Below are 17533 nucleotides of genomic sequence, written 5' to 3'. Positions count from 1 at the left end.
TAGACCTCTTCATGCAGGAAAGACCCAAAGGGCCCATGCCTAGCTTGTGTGTCCTCAGCATGAGGTAGCTTGACTGTGCAAGTAAAGTCATTAAGGAGGACACTGTGTTTCAGATCACTAATGCATTCCAAAATGTTCCCTCCCTGCAGGTATGCCATCGGCGTGGCTTACAAATCAGCCCCGAAAAATGAATGGAGTGGCAAGAACTCATCCTCGTGGGTGTTCTCGCGCTGCAACAACAACTTTATGGTGCGCCATGACGGCAAGGAGATGCTGGTGGAGGCAAGTCTGCAGCTGAGGCGGCTGGGTGTTCTGCTGGATTATGACAACAATTCACTGTCCTTCCATGATGCCATGAACTCCCAGCACATTCACACCTTTGAAATCTCCTTCCTCCTTCCTGTTGTACCCACTTTCATGATCTGGAACAAGTCGGTCATGATACTCTCAGGGCTACCTGTCCCTGACTTTGTCGATGGTTTGGCCTCCGATCTTCAAGAGCAGCAACAGCAGCAGATGGGCCTGTGCCGACAAGAGTCACCATACTTGACGGGGATGAAGACCTGCCACTGAGAAAGGCCCACTAATGGCCTAGCAGAGTCCACTCAGGCCCAGTGACTGAAAGGTTGATTGGGAGCTGAATGAGATTGATAGTGTGACTGAGTTCTGCTCTATCCTCTGCATTAAGAGTGGACCAGTTACTTTCTTATGGATTTAGAAGGTGTTGGAAATATGCACATCAGTCTGGAAAAATGAGTCCTGTTAGTTTGTAGCCATCCAACGCTTTGCAAATCCATCAGTGAATGGGAACAAGGTCTGTTAACTGCAAACGGCAGTAGACCTAAAATTCATCTGATGCCCTGGAATCACTGAGGGCAGGGCTGGACATCTGGTTTTCTTGACCATTTAAGGTCTTCCTTTTTGATTTATTTTGTTTGACCCTGGACAGAAAACCAAGGAGGGAATGTTCTCTTCAGCCATTTACAGTTTGAAGTTACAACATGTGAACAGCAGTTACTCTGTGTCTCATCTGAGGGAGATTTTAAAAAGAAAACAGATTCAGACATACATATTTATGTCTATCTATGTACTACTAAATTTAACAAAAACCAAAATTTGATTTGACACAACTTTCTTGGCAACACTTTGATGATCGGTACCACTTTCATGTCTGTATGCTAAATACGAAGCCAAAGCCAGCAGTTGGGTTAGCTTAGCATCGCGTAAGGATGGGATGGTTTCCAGCCTGATAGCTCTGTCACATTTCTTCCTGTAAAACCACAACAATATCAATTTTACATTTCTCTTTTTTATGGTTTAAACAAACAAGATACAACGTGTACGTTTGTGAATTTAGGTGGACTTTGGACAGCGCATGGCTAGCTGTTTCTAGTGCTAAGCTAACTGCCTGCTGGCTAGAGACATGAGAGTGGCATTAATATTCTCATCTAACTTTCTCATCGACTTTATTCCTTTAAATGTGGATGTGTCTTCCTTGAGTCCACTTTATTGTACGAGCTAGATGCTATTATCTTGCTAATGCGAATACATGCTAGCTGTGGACTTTTTGTGTTGCATTACTACAGGGTGCGTTACAAATCTTCTGGTGTCACTGTTCATGTGTTGTACCCTCAGTCGCTGTAAGTGGTCGTTGCTAAAGTCTTTTTGACGCAGCAGTCCTGTTTGTATTGCCGTGTCGTTGCTTCCAAGTTTCAGGAAGTGTTAACGTTGCTCCCAGATATGAAGATCACAGGGGGTAGATTTGCATCATGTGACTACTCGACTTGTATAATAAGAGGTTTATTGAATATTAGAGGAAAAAGTGTTATTTATGACAAAAAAGATGGTTTACTTTTATTATTAATCTCAACATATTCATGATGCACTTTTTAATTAACACTATTTCCCCTCTATGAGTATGAAAGTAGAGCGATGTTGCAGGGATATAATGGGGAGGGAAAGTGACAAATGGCACTACTGCTGGTTGTGTTCATTCGTCTGAAAATCAACTTATTCTCTAACTCATATTTAGAAATTTATTTATGGTCAATAATTCATAATAATAACCTAATGTTAATAACCATAATAATAAAGTGTATTGCAATAAAACACTATTAAAACTAACATTTTGTTTTGCTAACACCTAATCTGTGCACTAAAAGCAATGAAATCCTACAGCCCCTGCTGTAAAGTTAAAAATGTTTTTTTTCACTGTGCTATGAACACAACCAGTGACTTTCCCTCCTCAGGTCTCTCTTTATAGCATATAGTAACTTTATCTTGTTTAGAAAAGGGATATGATTATGATGACGTTTATGCGCTTTTTATCATGATGAAATGGTAAACTAATAGCTGTTTTTAAAAAAAGTTCACTCTGTTGTCGACTATTCAGGGAAGGAGGGGGTTAACACTTTAACTTGCTGTCTGTCGCAATGTCATGGCATGATTGTGTTTTCCTCTGTGATTTTGAACACACACACACACACACATGCACACACATCATGTTTTGCTTAAGTTGGCCTTGTCGTGATAAATGCATGAAACATTGTAGGATCCCACACCGGTTCACTGGGTAATTTAAATAGCCTAACAGCTTTTGTTTTTCATCAGATACTGACTCACCTGCACATTTGCTTACAACATACTGGACCTCAAACTCTTTTTGTCATCACTATTCAAATAACAGCAATTGCTGGATCCATTGTTTGGTTTTTATTTGGATTTGAAGGCCTAGTGTGGGTGACAGTTTTACTCTAGACTGATATTCAGGTAGCGGCTCTGATTCAGACAATCAAATATGTATCATAGTTTATGCAGATTTAATAGGTCGTGTAGCAGGAAACTGTGGGAGGGAAAGATGGTGACAAAGTGAAACGTGAAATGTGTTGAAAAAAACAGATGTTTTATATACCATCTCGATTTGACATGAAAACCTCATGGCCGTTTTCACTCTTTTTACACATCACCTGATATGTACGTAATGTTGAATGTCATGTAACATTTATATTGACCGGCTATGATTTACTTGCCTTGAAAAAAAGGCAACACACAGAATGATCATTTGCCAGAAAACGTAGAGCAGAGGTCCACTGATGAAAAATTCTCAACTATGGAAAGGTAGCAAAATTAGGGCAACTGTGTGATGCGTCAGCCATGATTGTTTGATAGAGATATCGATTGCCTGAGCGCAACAGGCAACCTCAGATAATCCACTGGTCAAAGGTAACACAGGAGGAGCACCAGTATGAGGGTTATTTTCTTTCTGTCAGGGAGATTAGTGAATGTTACCTGACTTCCAGATATCCACCCATCTTGCTGAATAATGTCGGTCATAGGCTCCAAACGGCCATGTGTTGATTTGTGATCCAGACTGACAAGCTCAACTCATCTGTGCAAGTGTGCTTGGCTGGGTCACTGCATGATTATGTGACCTTGCTACATGTTCATAACTCTTTTCTTAACTTCATGATGGAGATTCTTATCTTGTGTCAAGCATATTCTCTCTTTTCTTTTTTGCAAAAAAAATAAACCATGACAAGAACACAAATGTTCATTGCCATGCATATCAGATAGTTTGCAGTGCTCTTTCTTTCTTTGTGTCACAAGTCAATACAGTAAAATATATACAGTGAATGATTTTCAATAGCTACCCACGCCTTGTAGTGCAGTGTAATACCCTAGAGACAATAAAATAGATTTTTGCTTTTCTGTTTGTGTAACTTGGGAAATAATTTTTTACAACTCATGAGAAACACGCTCCTCTCCTTTTGGCATTTGGACCTTAATAAACAGCACAAAAAAAAGCAGCGTTGCATTCATGCAAGGCTTTGTTTCCATAGATATGAGAGATGATTTTAGCCAGAGAGGAATGTAAATCATAGGGGGAAATATATATTATATAAAGTTGTATAATATACAAAATATATATGAACCAATGTTATTTATGTGAATTTAAGTCCAATTAAAAGTCTGATCCCAAATGTGTCTCGGTTCTTTATCTCAGCTGTGTTGACTTTATTATCAAGGGGCTTTCTCACAGCCCAGCACATTAAAAAAACACAATAATTCGTAAAAGATATGTTATATACACAAAGACATTCACATACCTATATACAGACACATTTACACCCACTTATAGGTTACTCAGATATACATGAATTTTGCCTATGCACAAGAGGTAGAAAGCTAAAAGCTTACACAGATTTTATTTTTATTATTTGGACCACTCACAGTTCATCTGAACTCTGGTGTGTAGTGTGGACACCAATTTAAAATGCAGCCCAAAGCCTCCAGAAGGGCTGAGTCTCTGAACGGTTAAAAGCAGAGTAAGACTGCCAAGCTGGCAGGTCATCCAGAGCTCAGGGTGGAGTTAGTAGGGCTATACCCTTTTAGCCCTCATCTGTCATCACTGGCACAAGTGCCTCATTACCACAACATAGTATTGTAGTGCATGGGTCCCAGCACTGCCTGTGAGCATGGCACACACACACACACACTGACCCTGAACAATATGCTCACTTATTTTGTAGCTTGTTTTCTGTAAGGCGGGATCCTTCTCACAATGTCACGAGGGAACCAGGAGAATCTCAGTCACTGAAACCATTGAAAGTATATAATGATCACATATGAAATCATATAAAATTGTGTGAGTATGGAAACATACAAATAATATATAATAATATGGTGGTATTTGTCTGGCTATGTGACCCGGTGTCTGCCCTGCAACATCCTTGGGCAAGGCAGCGAAAACCATTTCAGCTCCAAGGTTACTGTTGTGCACCTGACCCTACAGTGCTACCCCTGCTGGAAAGATGAATTATATCCTGCAGGAATCAATATGGCATCACACACATACCCATGACCTTGGATATTTTGGGCCAAATCTGTGCAAATGTCTAACCTAAAGCTAAAAAATACTAGAAAACAAATTGTCAGCTCAAAAACAGATCAGGACCCTGGAATACTAAGTTTAAAGTTTCTAATGGATTTAACCCAAACCCTGATAGCAATGATCTTAACCAGTGTATTGTAGCCATACTTTGTCTTTCCAGTTCATCTTGGCATTGTTGAGCAAGATAAATGTCAACACAGGAAGCTGATTCTGCTTTTTGTATATTGTATCATTCAGGGTCTTGCACAGTGGATGCCATGCTTTTTCTTTACGGGTGTTCATTCCAAATTATTTCGTAATAAGACATTTCTTGGAACTATGTAATTTTATCCAATTATGAGTTCAGAGACTGAGTTAAGTTAGTACCCTTCAAATTCATTAATTCCAATAGATCAAAAGATAGCATAACCTTAAGTCTTTAAATCTGTGCACAGTAGGTCAGCTGAACATACAACATGTACAAAATTGTCTTGTGCTTAATTAGCACCAAATTACAGTTATTTCTATGCAACCCTCAATAAATTATTAGCAAACTACAGACCTGTAACATTACAGAAATCCATTATCAGTGACACTGCCAACTTTATGCCAAGACACAACCTATAGCTTGTATTGAATGAATAAATGGTTGCTGCTGGACAGATTAACAGCAACAGACTCTGACCTCAGTTCTCTTTGAGTTATGAGGTATCTGGTATATGGTATCTGCACCATTTGAACCAAACTTCTTATTGTTGACTTCTAGCAGATCTCATCATGTGGTCTCAATTGTACATTTGTTTAGCAAAGCAATGAAACGCTGAGGGAAATCCAGTTGCAACCCTGCCTGCCTCAACAGTTCACAACTGATGTCCTAGTTGTTACTTGTTTAAGGTAGATCTGAAACTGTATTTTGTGGATTTTTCCAGTGTGGGCTTGCAGTGGTGCATTGCAGACCTCAGTGGCTTAGTCCTGTCTCTTTCAGTCCACAGGTTTAAGTCTTGGGACTGTGATTGGAGACCTTTCCATGTGTGACAGATTAGCTGGCGGTTAAATGTGATGCTCACTCTGTCTCTGCTGCTAGCCAGCTAGCAAGCAAGCCGTTGGAGCAAGCCATAATTACATTTCTAATTGCAGAATAATTAGGACTCCCTGTGTAGCTCGTTAAGTCATTTGTCACCGAAGCCTCTAATGTGGAGTACAACAACTCTCTAATTACCCCGAATGAAAAGTCTACATTGTGGGGAGCATTTCAACACAACCAGTGACCTGAGCTTCACCTGATGAAGCATATTTCATCATCTCACATCTTGATTATTTTTTATTATCATTATTATTATAATTACCATTATTATTACTGTTATTAGCTACTTACTAAATGGATTTTTACTTTGCCCATTGAGGATGCCCCATAGCAAACTTTAAATCATAACCCTCTAATCCCAAAATACTGTGTTAGAATGTGTGGTCTCAGCTTAAATTTCACAGTGCACTGGAGAAGTGGTCAAACTGCTTTTCTTTCACCTTTGAAATACAGCAAGGTCAGATAATTTCTCCCTCCAGAGAACAGTGAAAGACTAATGTACGCTTTTATCACCAGCAGGCAACAGATTGATGTAATGTACTCCCCTCTGGTCTCCCAAAAAAGACAGTAGCTACAACTCTACAACTCAGAATGCTGATTTTTATGCTGATTCTTAATAAATCTCCATACTGCACGAACCTGTTCTGAATATGCTTCATCAGAGCACAGTGCTTAGGTCCTCTTTTTACCAAAGGTGGGATAAGTCACACATTCACAAATCTCAAATCTTAACCCTCAAGTTTTAAGCGAGTCCCAAGTCACTGTGGTGAGAATAAAGCAAGTCAAGTTATTGCTCAGGTCAGGTAAGTCACAAGTTAAAGTATAAGAAATTCTGATGATACCCCCCAGTTTCCTCAGTAAAATCTGTTAAAAGACAGTGGTCATGAAAAGTTATGTGGCAATCAGTAACAAGCCTCCAAAAAGAAACAACAATGGAGAATGGAGAGTGGTGATTCATCATGGCAACTTACTACTGATAGTTACATCTCCTATAAACAAACACAACAAAAACTAGTTGTAAGACCAAATCACAGATATATGTCAACCGAAACCACAGAAACATTCGGTTCAGCGAAAAAGTGGATTACAACACCAGCTTGGAAAACTTGGACCACTTACTACTTAACATTACAGTGCAACTAGCTGGATACTTCTTCCACAGCCACTCCAAAACAAGAACAACAAAAAAAATGCATTCCATAAACCGCAAACTTGACCTGCTCGTCACACTGCAAAATAATGGCCATTACCATTATCAGCATACGTCTTACCAGTGGATATGTTTTTTTTTCTCTAAAACATCATTCAGTTTGACCAAACAGACACTGCAAAGATCATACCACTTAATGCAATGTATTTGGGTGTCAGTGTAGAACACTGATACAGTGAGGACTGTCAAATGCAATGTTGAAGCTGCATGCCAAGAAATACAGAAACTCTCTCCTGCCATCGCAATTGATTCACACTCACAAGCACTGTACACGTCCCTGTTCCCTTTGACGCAAACAGTGCCACAAATATTGGAAATGAATGACAATGACCATGATCAGGCAGTATGACGAATGGAGAAATAATTCCCCTAATGAACCTGCCTGCCAGCTCCAAAGACATGGATGTGGATGCATTCTGATATAATGCCTTATAAATGGAAGACTCTGGGGGGGGGGTAATGTACTTCTTTTCCCCCACTAACACATCTCAAACAAAACCTCAAAACAGACTTCATCATATACACTCTCAATGGACTCGTATTGGTATTGGTATTGGAACAACTAGCAGTAAGTGAGATTGACTCCCTTACATCACTTATTACCAAAAAACAAGCTAAGTAATGCGTTACACAAAACACTGGTCACCAAGCACTACCTGTTTCATAACTCATGCACAAAGGAGTCCCTCGGCTACTTTTTGGTCTGACTGGGGCTTTATGCTGTCTGAATTTGTCTTCAATTCATTGCAAGGCACTTTGAAACATGAAATACTGTTTCTGACGTTGTTGTTGCTGCTGCTGGTTCTCAGGCTTAGTTGGTACAAAATGATGTACTTTTGATGCTCATCCAAAGCAGTAAATTTGACAGCTCTACAAATATATATACATGAATCAGTAAGTGCATGCAGACTGCTGCCCTCCCCAATAGAGTCAGTCTCATGTCCACAACATTAAGTTTAATAGCATCTCCTCTAAACTCGTCAATAACCTAATAAATTGTGCAAACAATTATTGGCAGGGCAATACAGAGCCTCCAATACATTTGCATATTTTATTACTTCCTCAGCTTTTCGATACATAATTTCTTATGTGGGAAAGACGTTGGACTAAGTGGACTAAAACTGTTTCAATCATTGTTGCATTTGTGAAAAAAAACAGGGTTTTCTCTCCTACATTAAAATGAATCATTACTATTCACCTCACAGAAATACTACCCTCTTCACAAAATCCAGCCAGATTTCTCATCAGCTGTGGCAGCCATCTGTGTGAAGCAGGTCATTGTAGCGAAGGTCTGACAGAGCTACAAATGCACAGCTGGATATAATGAACTGCAAATCTGCATCAAGCTCTTGGCTCCGTTTCACCAACATACACCTGCTCCAGCTGCATCTACCTGTCCATACTGGAGCGATAGCCTCATTTTATTACCATCAGCTTTAGAGGAAGTTATTTGAATCTGGCTGAATTAAAAGCTTATCTGCTTTCAAATGAGAGCGTTTCAGGGACTGAGTAGGAGGGCAAGTGTGCACAATTCTGCATGTGTTTTCTGTGTGTTGGATTTTTGATTTATAAGTGCTTGTGGGTGGGTGCACGTGGCTTGTAATAAGGTTGTTTTCTTTCCTTGGCTCAATTTTTGCCTATTTAACCTTTGCTTAAGGAAAGACTGAGTTTCCTTTTCCTTTTCCACTGGGTACATGGAGCATAAAAACAAAAAGATCAACTGCACAATCCACACAATAAAGATAAGAAGTACAGAGTACGGATCAAAGTGAAGTGATAAAAATGAATTGCCTTTGGACCTGTTGAGACAGACAGAGGCAGCCTTTACCTTTCCTAAGTGAGGATGAATTAGACCACCGTGGAGGACAGAGCAAAAGCTTGGCTCCCTGCCTGCGGGGTGATGGAAGAGAGCTATGAACTCTGGGAAATGAGGATCTAAACAGGCCGTAGATCACCAAGCCCACTGGCTCTGTCTCTATCAGACACTGTCTCTCTCTCTCTCTCTCTCTGACTCACACACCAACACTCACACTGCACAGTCAATATCTAGATTAATCTCTGAGGGGGAATCAATCAACCAGCCCAGTGGTGTCTCAGAGAGCCCTGGAGGCTTGATGGTCCTACTGAAAGAGAGAGATATGTCCAGGTGCTCCAGAGAGATCTCTACAGAAATCTCTACCTTTCAATCTTTCCCTATGGAGATGACAGTATGTTAGTTTCACAGAGATATTGTTGTCGTTGCTGACATATTGATGAATAGTTTTGGGGGAAAACCTTAGAAATGGTATGGGCTGGATGGGTGTTAATAGGTTCATTCTCTATTCTCTAACCCCCTCCTCCATCTTAACACCACACTCCATAGTTTTGGATGGTTGTCTTTCAAAACCAAAAACAGAAAAAAAATGTAGGAATGGGGTCTGTACATTGACAATATACAGTATATAATGAACAGAGCTTCCGGGTCTGCGAAGTGAAGCCAACATGGAAGTGTCTTAACCTGCATTATGTGTAAAAGCCAGCAGGGGGAGCTCGATTGTGGCAATAAAAACTGATAGCATGACCTCTAATGGAGAAATGACACGATTTCTCACTTGATTTATTAACTCAGTAAACGGTTTCCTAATGAGTTTATGGTCTCAATTGCTAGTTTCAAGTCTTCTTCCATACAGCATTTTGTTCATTTAGTAACAAAACCAGTGGTGGCTAAATGACAAGCCTCCTTTTGTCTAATATATCCTGTAATCAAGGACCCAAAAACATTATTTTGACTGTAAATCTGGCATAAAAAATGCATTACGTGATGCATGAAAATAAAAACAGGAATAGTCAGAAGTAACTGTGGGGGTTGGACAATTCAGTTATACATCCAACTTTCTTTTAATTTCACTTTTTCTCTCTATTTCGCCCCTTTCCGATATCAAACCATAAAGGTCTAGAGATGTCATACACCTGACTGATATTTTTATGGTTCTATAGGTTTATATAAGAACATAAAATGATTCAGGTTGGGTCAGATAAAACGTGGAGGGTCAGTTCCAGATCATTTTGATACCTCTGTTCTCTAAAAAGTGTATCTAAAGCACTTACTGGTGACCAAGCTGTCCTTAAGGTTGAATGCTTGTCACGACCTCAGACACAATATTGGTGGACCCAAATGCATGATTCTGGCACAGACGAAGTTGCAGGAAAAAATTATATTTATTTATCAACAAAAGGCGCTCTCTAGGAGGATATCAAAATGCAAACAAAAGTTGCTCTCAAGGAGGATTTAAAAAAAAAAATGCAAACAAAAGTTAAACTTCAGTTGACACATGAAATAACCTGGACTCTGAACTACAACACTTGACAATACTCACTGACTTACTGAACAAGACAAACTGACAAAGACAAAGGGAGACAAGGACTATTTATACCATGTGTAAGTGATAACAGGTGAAAGCAATCGGGCGGGTCAGACAATTACGAAGGCGGGAAAATCACACAAAGGATTTGAATAGTGAGGGAAAAGGTGAGTACAAAATAAAACAGATACAGAAGATCATTTGTTTGTGCAAATGATCCTGTACATCAAATGAAGATACTTCACAGACAGTTGTGTTGTTGCAGAGAGTAAATGTGGATTGACACGAGAGGTTCAGTGCGAAGAGGCGAGCTTTGTTGAAGCAGTTTTTTCAGCAGTATAATTATAAGCAATGAGAAGCAGGCCGTTATGGTTAGCTCATAAACACAGTAAGTGACCGCACTTGATTGATTATCTAAACTCACAACATAACTCATTCTCTGGGCAGAGATCATAATCAAAAGAAAATGCTACTTGATAATTTTGTTAAGTGAACCATGTTGACTCTTTGACCCATGCATATCTGATCTGTGCTCCAAAACAGCCGTTTCCATCTAAATGATCCCCTGTATTATCATTAATAATCAAGCTATCTCCTCTCCTGTATGTCCTCGTGTTTGATATTTATCAAGCTATCTTTCATGCTGATGGAAGCCCATTAGCTGCAGAGGGTTTCAGGATGACATGTTGACTTCATTGGATGCTCATGAGATAAATAACTGCCCTTGGCCCACGTGTCTGCCTTGTCTTGGTTAGAGATGTTCACTAATAGGGACGTAGTGTGAGGGCAGAAGAATAATAATACACCAAGGGCATTCAGTGATGCCACTGGAATAAAATCTGTCTAACAAACGATCCTTGTGGTTTTATCAGATAGCATATGCATGTGAAAAATTTGTCCTCTACTTGCATCTAGAATCCAGGCTTTGAAAACTTTGACAACAGCTCACCATGCAGCAGCAGGTGCTTGATCCAATGTTATGGCCTCCAATGAATCATTCTTACAACACATATGCTAGACCACAACCAGCAAGTCAGCTGTGTAGTATTTCTGCACTGTGTGGGTCTGGGATACTTTCAGAGTTTAAGGTAACGTTAGCAAAATCTGGTTCCACCAGGCAATGGATCCAGATAGCTTTACATTTGCTAAAAACAGTGTGTAACATTTAGGATCTATTGGTAGAAATAAGAATGTATAATAATAAATACAGAACATAATAATTATAGTTATGTTTAGTGCATAATGACCCACCTAGGAATCATCGTGTTTTCGCTACCTTATAATGAGCCACTTTATCTACAGACACCACAGGTTGCCCTACATGGAGTCCGTCCAATGTTGAACCACCACGTGTCTACAATAGCCCAGATTACTGCCTACTCTTTCTGCCACTGTCAGAAATAGGCCTAATGCAGAGATTAGAAGATATAAAAAAAACTGAGGTTGAAAGAATATAGAATTAGGTATTTTGTGCTAAATGTACTCAATTGATGCATCAAGGTTAAATATTGCACACTTAAAAATATTTTTAAAGATGGTTGATGTTATTTTGTAGTTCTTATATTTATGGTCTGTACTAATAGGCTATACATATTGCTGTGTATGCATTCTCAAAAGTAGAAACTGATGAAAAGATCAAACCAACTCAGTGAAAAGCATGACTGATTTGCAAATTTGCTAAAGAAGTGGAAAGAGATTTGTACAATGCTGTAACAGTGAAATATTACATGTGGACTTTCTGCCTCTGGGATGTTTTGACAGGATTTTAATTCAAAATCAGTTTTTTTATATACATCTGTTTCATATTAACAGAGGAAAGCATTTCAGCAAAGGCTATCTCTGACCAGCTGCTTCTTTCCACATAGTATGTGGATGTCCAGGTCCAGCTGCAAACAACAAATATATTACAGTACCATTCATACATACATATTCTGCCAGTGCTGGCAATGTTAGGATATAAATCAATGATCACATGAATGGACAAACATTCTTTCCTGTGCAAGGATCACCATCTCTCTCTCTCTCTCTCTCTCTCTCTCTCTCTCTCTCTCTCTCTCTCTCTCTGTCTCTTTCTTCCAAGACATGAACAGCAGGATTCCTCAGAGAGGAGACGTTGTTGTTATCCTCAGCCTGCGGCGCTCCACACAACTTCACATCAATACGCCCCCCCCATCTACCTTTGATGTCCTATAAATAGCGATGCCTCTCTTTCTGATCATAATGAACCTGGTCTTGAAGATTCTTCTGCCTGCTGCATTTCTGACTTTATTGACTCTGAGTTAAATGGAGCCTGAATAGAGATTTCTCACAGTAGTGTGGACAGCTACCGTCACCTCTCCAGCCCCACACAATGTACCGCTATGATGATATAATCACAGGGTAATGTGCAAGGGGTGTGGACAAAAGGCCAGAATGTCACATATGGTTCAGTTGGCTTTAAATCCGTTCTAAATCTGCTGTCCTCCCGCCTTGCAGACACCTCCACAGGGTGGAGAACTGGTCTCTTTCATCAGTAAGCTGACATTTCACTACAGCCAACATTAAAATGTCGCCATATAAGGCATATGAGTGTGTCATGTATCTAATACTGCTCTTGGTCTGGCAAAACTATGTACACTGTTAGATCAGTCCTTTAAATGTTTTCTTGGGAAGCTAAACAAGAGTGGAAGGTCTCAAAGTGAATGCATTTATAGTAAATAGGTTTGTTCTTTTTCTCTTAAGCTAATTATGGAAATTTTCTTTTTTTGGCTACATACTTTGTCACCTTGACCACATGTACTCTATGTGTCCTTTTCTATGTGAAGAAACCTAGTCTCACTTACCTCATCACTTGTCAAATGTGATCTTGCCTCAGCACTGTTTAAGCTGAGCATTTGGTTTTGTTCTACCAGCTCTTGCCCATTAAGCCCAGCTGCCTCCCATCAGTTTGCTGTGCTGTTTGCCTGTCTTGTCAGACCTTCTCCCCCTTTACTCAGCTCTCTGGAGCTCTTATATTTTCCTTTGTTCCAACCAAACTGCAGATGGTTGATTGAGAATTTTGTAGCCGGTTTTGTCTGATTGCCCACCGCAGCTGGGAGAGGTGATGCTGGACAGGAAAAAAACACAGTAGCAGCACTGCAAACAGTCAAAACTGGACATATGCAAGCCTCCACATCAAAAAGGCACACTGTAGATGTGACAAGAGAACAATTACAGTACATCAGATACTTGATCAAAGTAATGGGCAAAATGAGTACAGTATTTCATATACTGTGTATTTCTTTATTTGGCTTATGGCTCTGTCATGTTTTTCTACACCGGTTATCAACCTCTCTACATGACGACTGGTTTGATTGACATGTACACCAATATAAAGTTTGCCAGCACAAGGAAACCTGAGTTTTTATGTCTCAAATAGTAATGCAGTGAGTTTGGTATGGTATTATAGTGGCATAGTATTTTTTTTTAAATGATGCAGATTAAAGCAGATGTTTGAATGTGGCAGATGTGGAGAGGGTTTAAACAAGAGAATGAACCGACCAGAGCTTCATAAAACAATCCTCTTCATTTTACCTCTAAACAAAAACACTTATTTTCCCTAATCCATAACGGAGGCTGACATTGATTGGTTATCCTGTGGGATCCACCTCTTCTAGATGAGATGAATAGTGGGTCAGTTGCAGCCATTTATTGGCTCCACATGTTGGGAAAAGAGTTGTAAACAGGGCAGGCAAACTGGAGCTAGATCAGATCATACAAGTGACGGCAACATCATCCCTTAAACATTTAGAAGTTTCTCCTAACTGGAGTAAATAATATGGGATTGGAATTAGACCGTTTTTCTCGTCAGTATCTGTGTTTATGTTCATGTTCATGTCCTTTAAGTGCATTCATGTGTGTATGAACTTTTTGAGACACTTTCACTTATGTATTCCTTAAGCAAAAGTGACAGTAATATACTACATTTCAACATTAACACAGCCTCCAAAATCCTGATTTACACAATGCATAATGCAAACTGTATATGTTTTCCACACAGCTTTCACACAGCTGAGCAAAACACAGTTTTCCATGCAGCTTACTGGATGGCGTGTGCCTCAATTAGTTCCCACAGGATGCAAAGGCTATTTTGAGAGAGAGAGGTCAGGTTAAAGGGGAGTCCCCAAGGACGCAAATTTCATGTAGGGATATGTGAAGATCACGCATACATGACAGCTGAAGAGAGAGGAAATATCTACTGCTGACTTCACATAAAACAATAAAAAAAGTATATATGTGGTGGTGAAAATCTGGTCATCACTGTTAATTTTTCATTTTCAGTTCAGTTTTGAGTTTATTTGCTGTCCCTAGTAAACAATTTATGATGAAGATATGAAATCCTCCAGACTCCTTTTCTTGTAACTCAATAGCAGACATTACAGGCCAACCACTGAAACCACACAACAGCATTTGTTCTCAAAAAGAATAGAGAGATGTGATGCTAATGACACAGCATTCAAGCTTGTAACCAAAGGAAAATCCACGCAGAGATTTTGAAAAAATAATAAATGTTGCTGTTTGCAGTCTACAATTCACATTAATGTAACATAATGTAATTCCTGGCCAGTCAAGGAAAATTAGCTCTATTATTGTATTACTGCATACCGCAGAGAAAATAGCTTGGGGTGAGGTCATTTTTGATGCACTTTCTCCCAGGGCCATACTAAGATAGGCCAGGCTTGTTTATTGTGTATTCATGTGTGCATGCACCTGTTAATGTAACAGTCTAATAATCAAACAAGATGTTATCCTATGTAGTAGCCTGAGGATAATGCCCTATTTTGAGTTACTGTAGATTAGAAGCAACCACATCTTCTCTCCTCCTCCTAACTCATGCATGCATTGCATTCAAAATTGAAACTACAGACATTCAAGCCTGCAAGAATTCACAGCTTGATGCCTTGAGGTCATGGCCGAGTCTTACATGTCTAGCTCATGCCCTGTACTCAGCTGCTACTTTAGGTTTAGCTCCCTGTGGAAACTCAGTCTAATGACTTTTTTACCCCCATACTGTCTTAATCCAAAAATTCATCTCCCCCATCTCCTCTACTCTACCATTTTATTAATATTGTGTGGCTGATTTTATTCTTTTGTGGATGTATTTCATGTAGTTTAATCGCCTGTTTTACTCTTCTTTGTATAGATGTATGTTTATATGGATGCTGACTGGCATCTAGGTGGGCTCCATTCCACTTTGATTGACACGTGAGTTGAATCACCTGTCCTATGAATTACAGCACCCAGATGATTAGTAGCCTTCAGTATCCCGAAAAGGGTACAATCTCCAAACAAGGCTCCAAAATGTTGATTCATGAAACTGAAAATAGAATAACTTCAGGGTTATCATAGTCATGAGTGTGTAATTCAAACATTGTACATAAAACCACCATACCTGAACAGAAGAACTGTGAGATGAAACTGCAATTCAAGTACTTTCATCTTGCTGGTAAAAGCTACTGGATACAAGCTGCAGAATGTGATGTGGTTCAAGATGAGCAACATCCTTCTGCAAGTGTGTCATTCCACATGTTTGTGAGTAACTTCACCAATATGAGACAAACTCTTTCCCACAACTTTGGCCTTGACCCACCTGTATGCAAAGTAAAAAATTATGCGACTGATAAATGAGTCTGGCAAACACGGATACCACGCAACATTAGCCTGGAACTGTTTATTTTGCTCCAAAAGCCTCAAATAATGATTTATTGAAACACTCTGTAGATGTCTGCAAGCATGGCTAAAGATCTGGGAAGATCCAGATTTATTCCTTTATTAGATTCAGAGGAAGGTATTTTCTCTCATTTTAATGGTGATTATTTGTCATGCAGTCAATCAATTATCATGTCTCGTAAAAAGCCACAAATACACATTGTTCTGAACATTTTCTGATATTATTTGTATAATTTATCAGCCAATTTCTTATGTATTCACTCCACAAACCATGTAATAGCTTCTGTGTTTATCTGGGTTTGTGGTTTGTTTTGTGTCCATAGTCTATCTTTGCTTCTTGCCTCTGACCAGCACGTGTCAGCTGGAAAGAGCATGTTTCTAGCTGCTGTTGTTGGACCATTGAATTTGCCACAGGCCAGAAGATGCATATAGCATCTCCAATGAGCTAACACTGATGATTAATACAGTTCAGGACATTTTACAGCATAATATGGAAAAGTGTATCGCAAAAAGAGGGTACAAAGAAAAGGATGGTTAGAAATGTCAGTGGTGGTCTGGAATATATAAGCGAAGCGCGAGGAAATATTGAGTAAGAGAGACAGAGTAATAAAAAGAATCACTTTGACGAAAAATGTAAGGCTAGACGACTGGGTCAGGGCATCTCCAAAACTGCAGCTCTTGTTGGGTGTTCCCGGTCTGCAGTGGTCAGTACCTATCAAAAGTGGGTCAAGGAAGGAAAAGTGGTAAACTGGAGACAGGGTAATGAGTGGCCAAGGCTCACGTGGGGAGTGAAGGCTGGTCCGTCCAATAGACGAGCTACTGTAGCTCAAACTGCTGAAAAAGTTAATGCTGGTTCTGATAGAAAGGTGTCAGAACCCACACTGCATCACAGTTTGTTGCGTATGGGGCTGCATAACATTTTAACCACCAGGGTGCCCAGGTGGCCATTTCCTCCAAAACCATTTAGTATTTTACAAATTTCTAGATTTCTAGACGACACCGTTGGGAAAGGAGGTAGGTAACAAAAAGTGTGGTTTAATGCAAACTTTAACTGAAAGTCAGTCTGGTTTAAATAGCAAATATAAAAATAAAAACAAAATACATTTTTAATTTTACAAAACAAAAAAATGCAAAAATATGCAAACCACAAAACACTCTACTCTGGAGGCATATTTAACCAAACGCTTAAACAATAAACAGGGTGTCTTCAAAGGCGGTAAGTGTGTGGATGATTTCTTTTCACAATCCTGCACGGTAACAAATTTTCTTCATTGACCTCAAACTGCAAGCCGCGGGGCATCTAGGTGCAAGGCTCACGTGTTACAAAGAAAATAGTTCAC

At 39.5% G+C, this 17533-nt stretch overlaps 1 protein-coding gene across 5 annotated transcripts in view; it reads left to right on the top strand.

The window, feature by feature from the left end:
- mid2 (midline 2) overlaps positions 1-3980 on the top strand; it is a 146272-nt gene extending 142292 nt beyond the window's left edge. For all 5 annotated transcript variants that reach the window (XM_051419523.1, XM_051419522.1, XM_051419525.1 and 2 more), the window contains one exon: positions 150-3980. In XM_051419523.1, the coding sequence (XP_051275483.1) occupies positions 150-573 (424 nt within the window). In that variant the 3' untranslated portion in view covers positions 574-3980. The remainder of the gene's footprint in view (positions 1-149) is intronic.
- The last annotated feature ends 13553 nt before the right edge of the window (positions 3981-17533 follow it).

The sequence above is a fragment of the Dicentrarchus labrax genome, unplaced genomic scaffold (assembly GCF_905237075.1).
Source record: "Dicentrarchus labrax unplaced genomic scaffold, dlabrax2021, whole genome shotgun sequence".
In the NCBI taxonomy this organism is placed as follows: Eukaryota; Metazoa; Chordata; class Actinopteri; family Moronidae; genus Dicentrarchus; species Dicentrarchus labrax.
The sequence above is the reverse complement of the archived record's forward strand: the minus strand, read 5'-3'. Positions and strand labels throughout refer to the sequence as shown.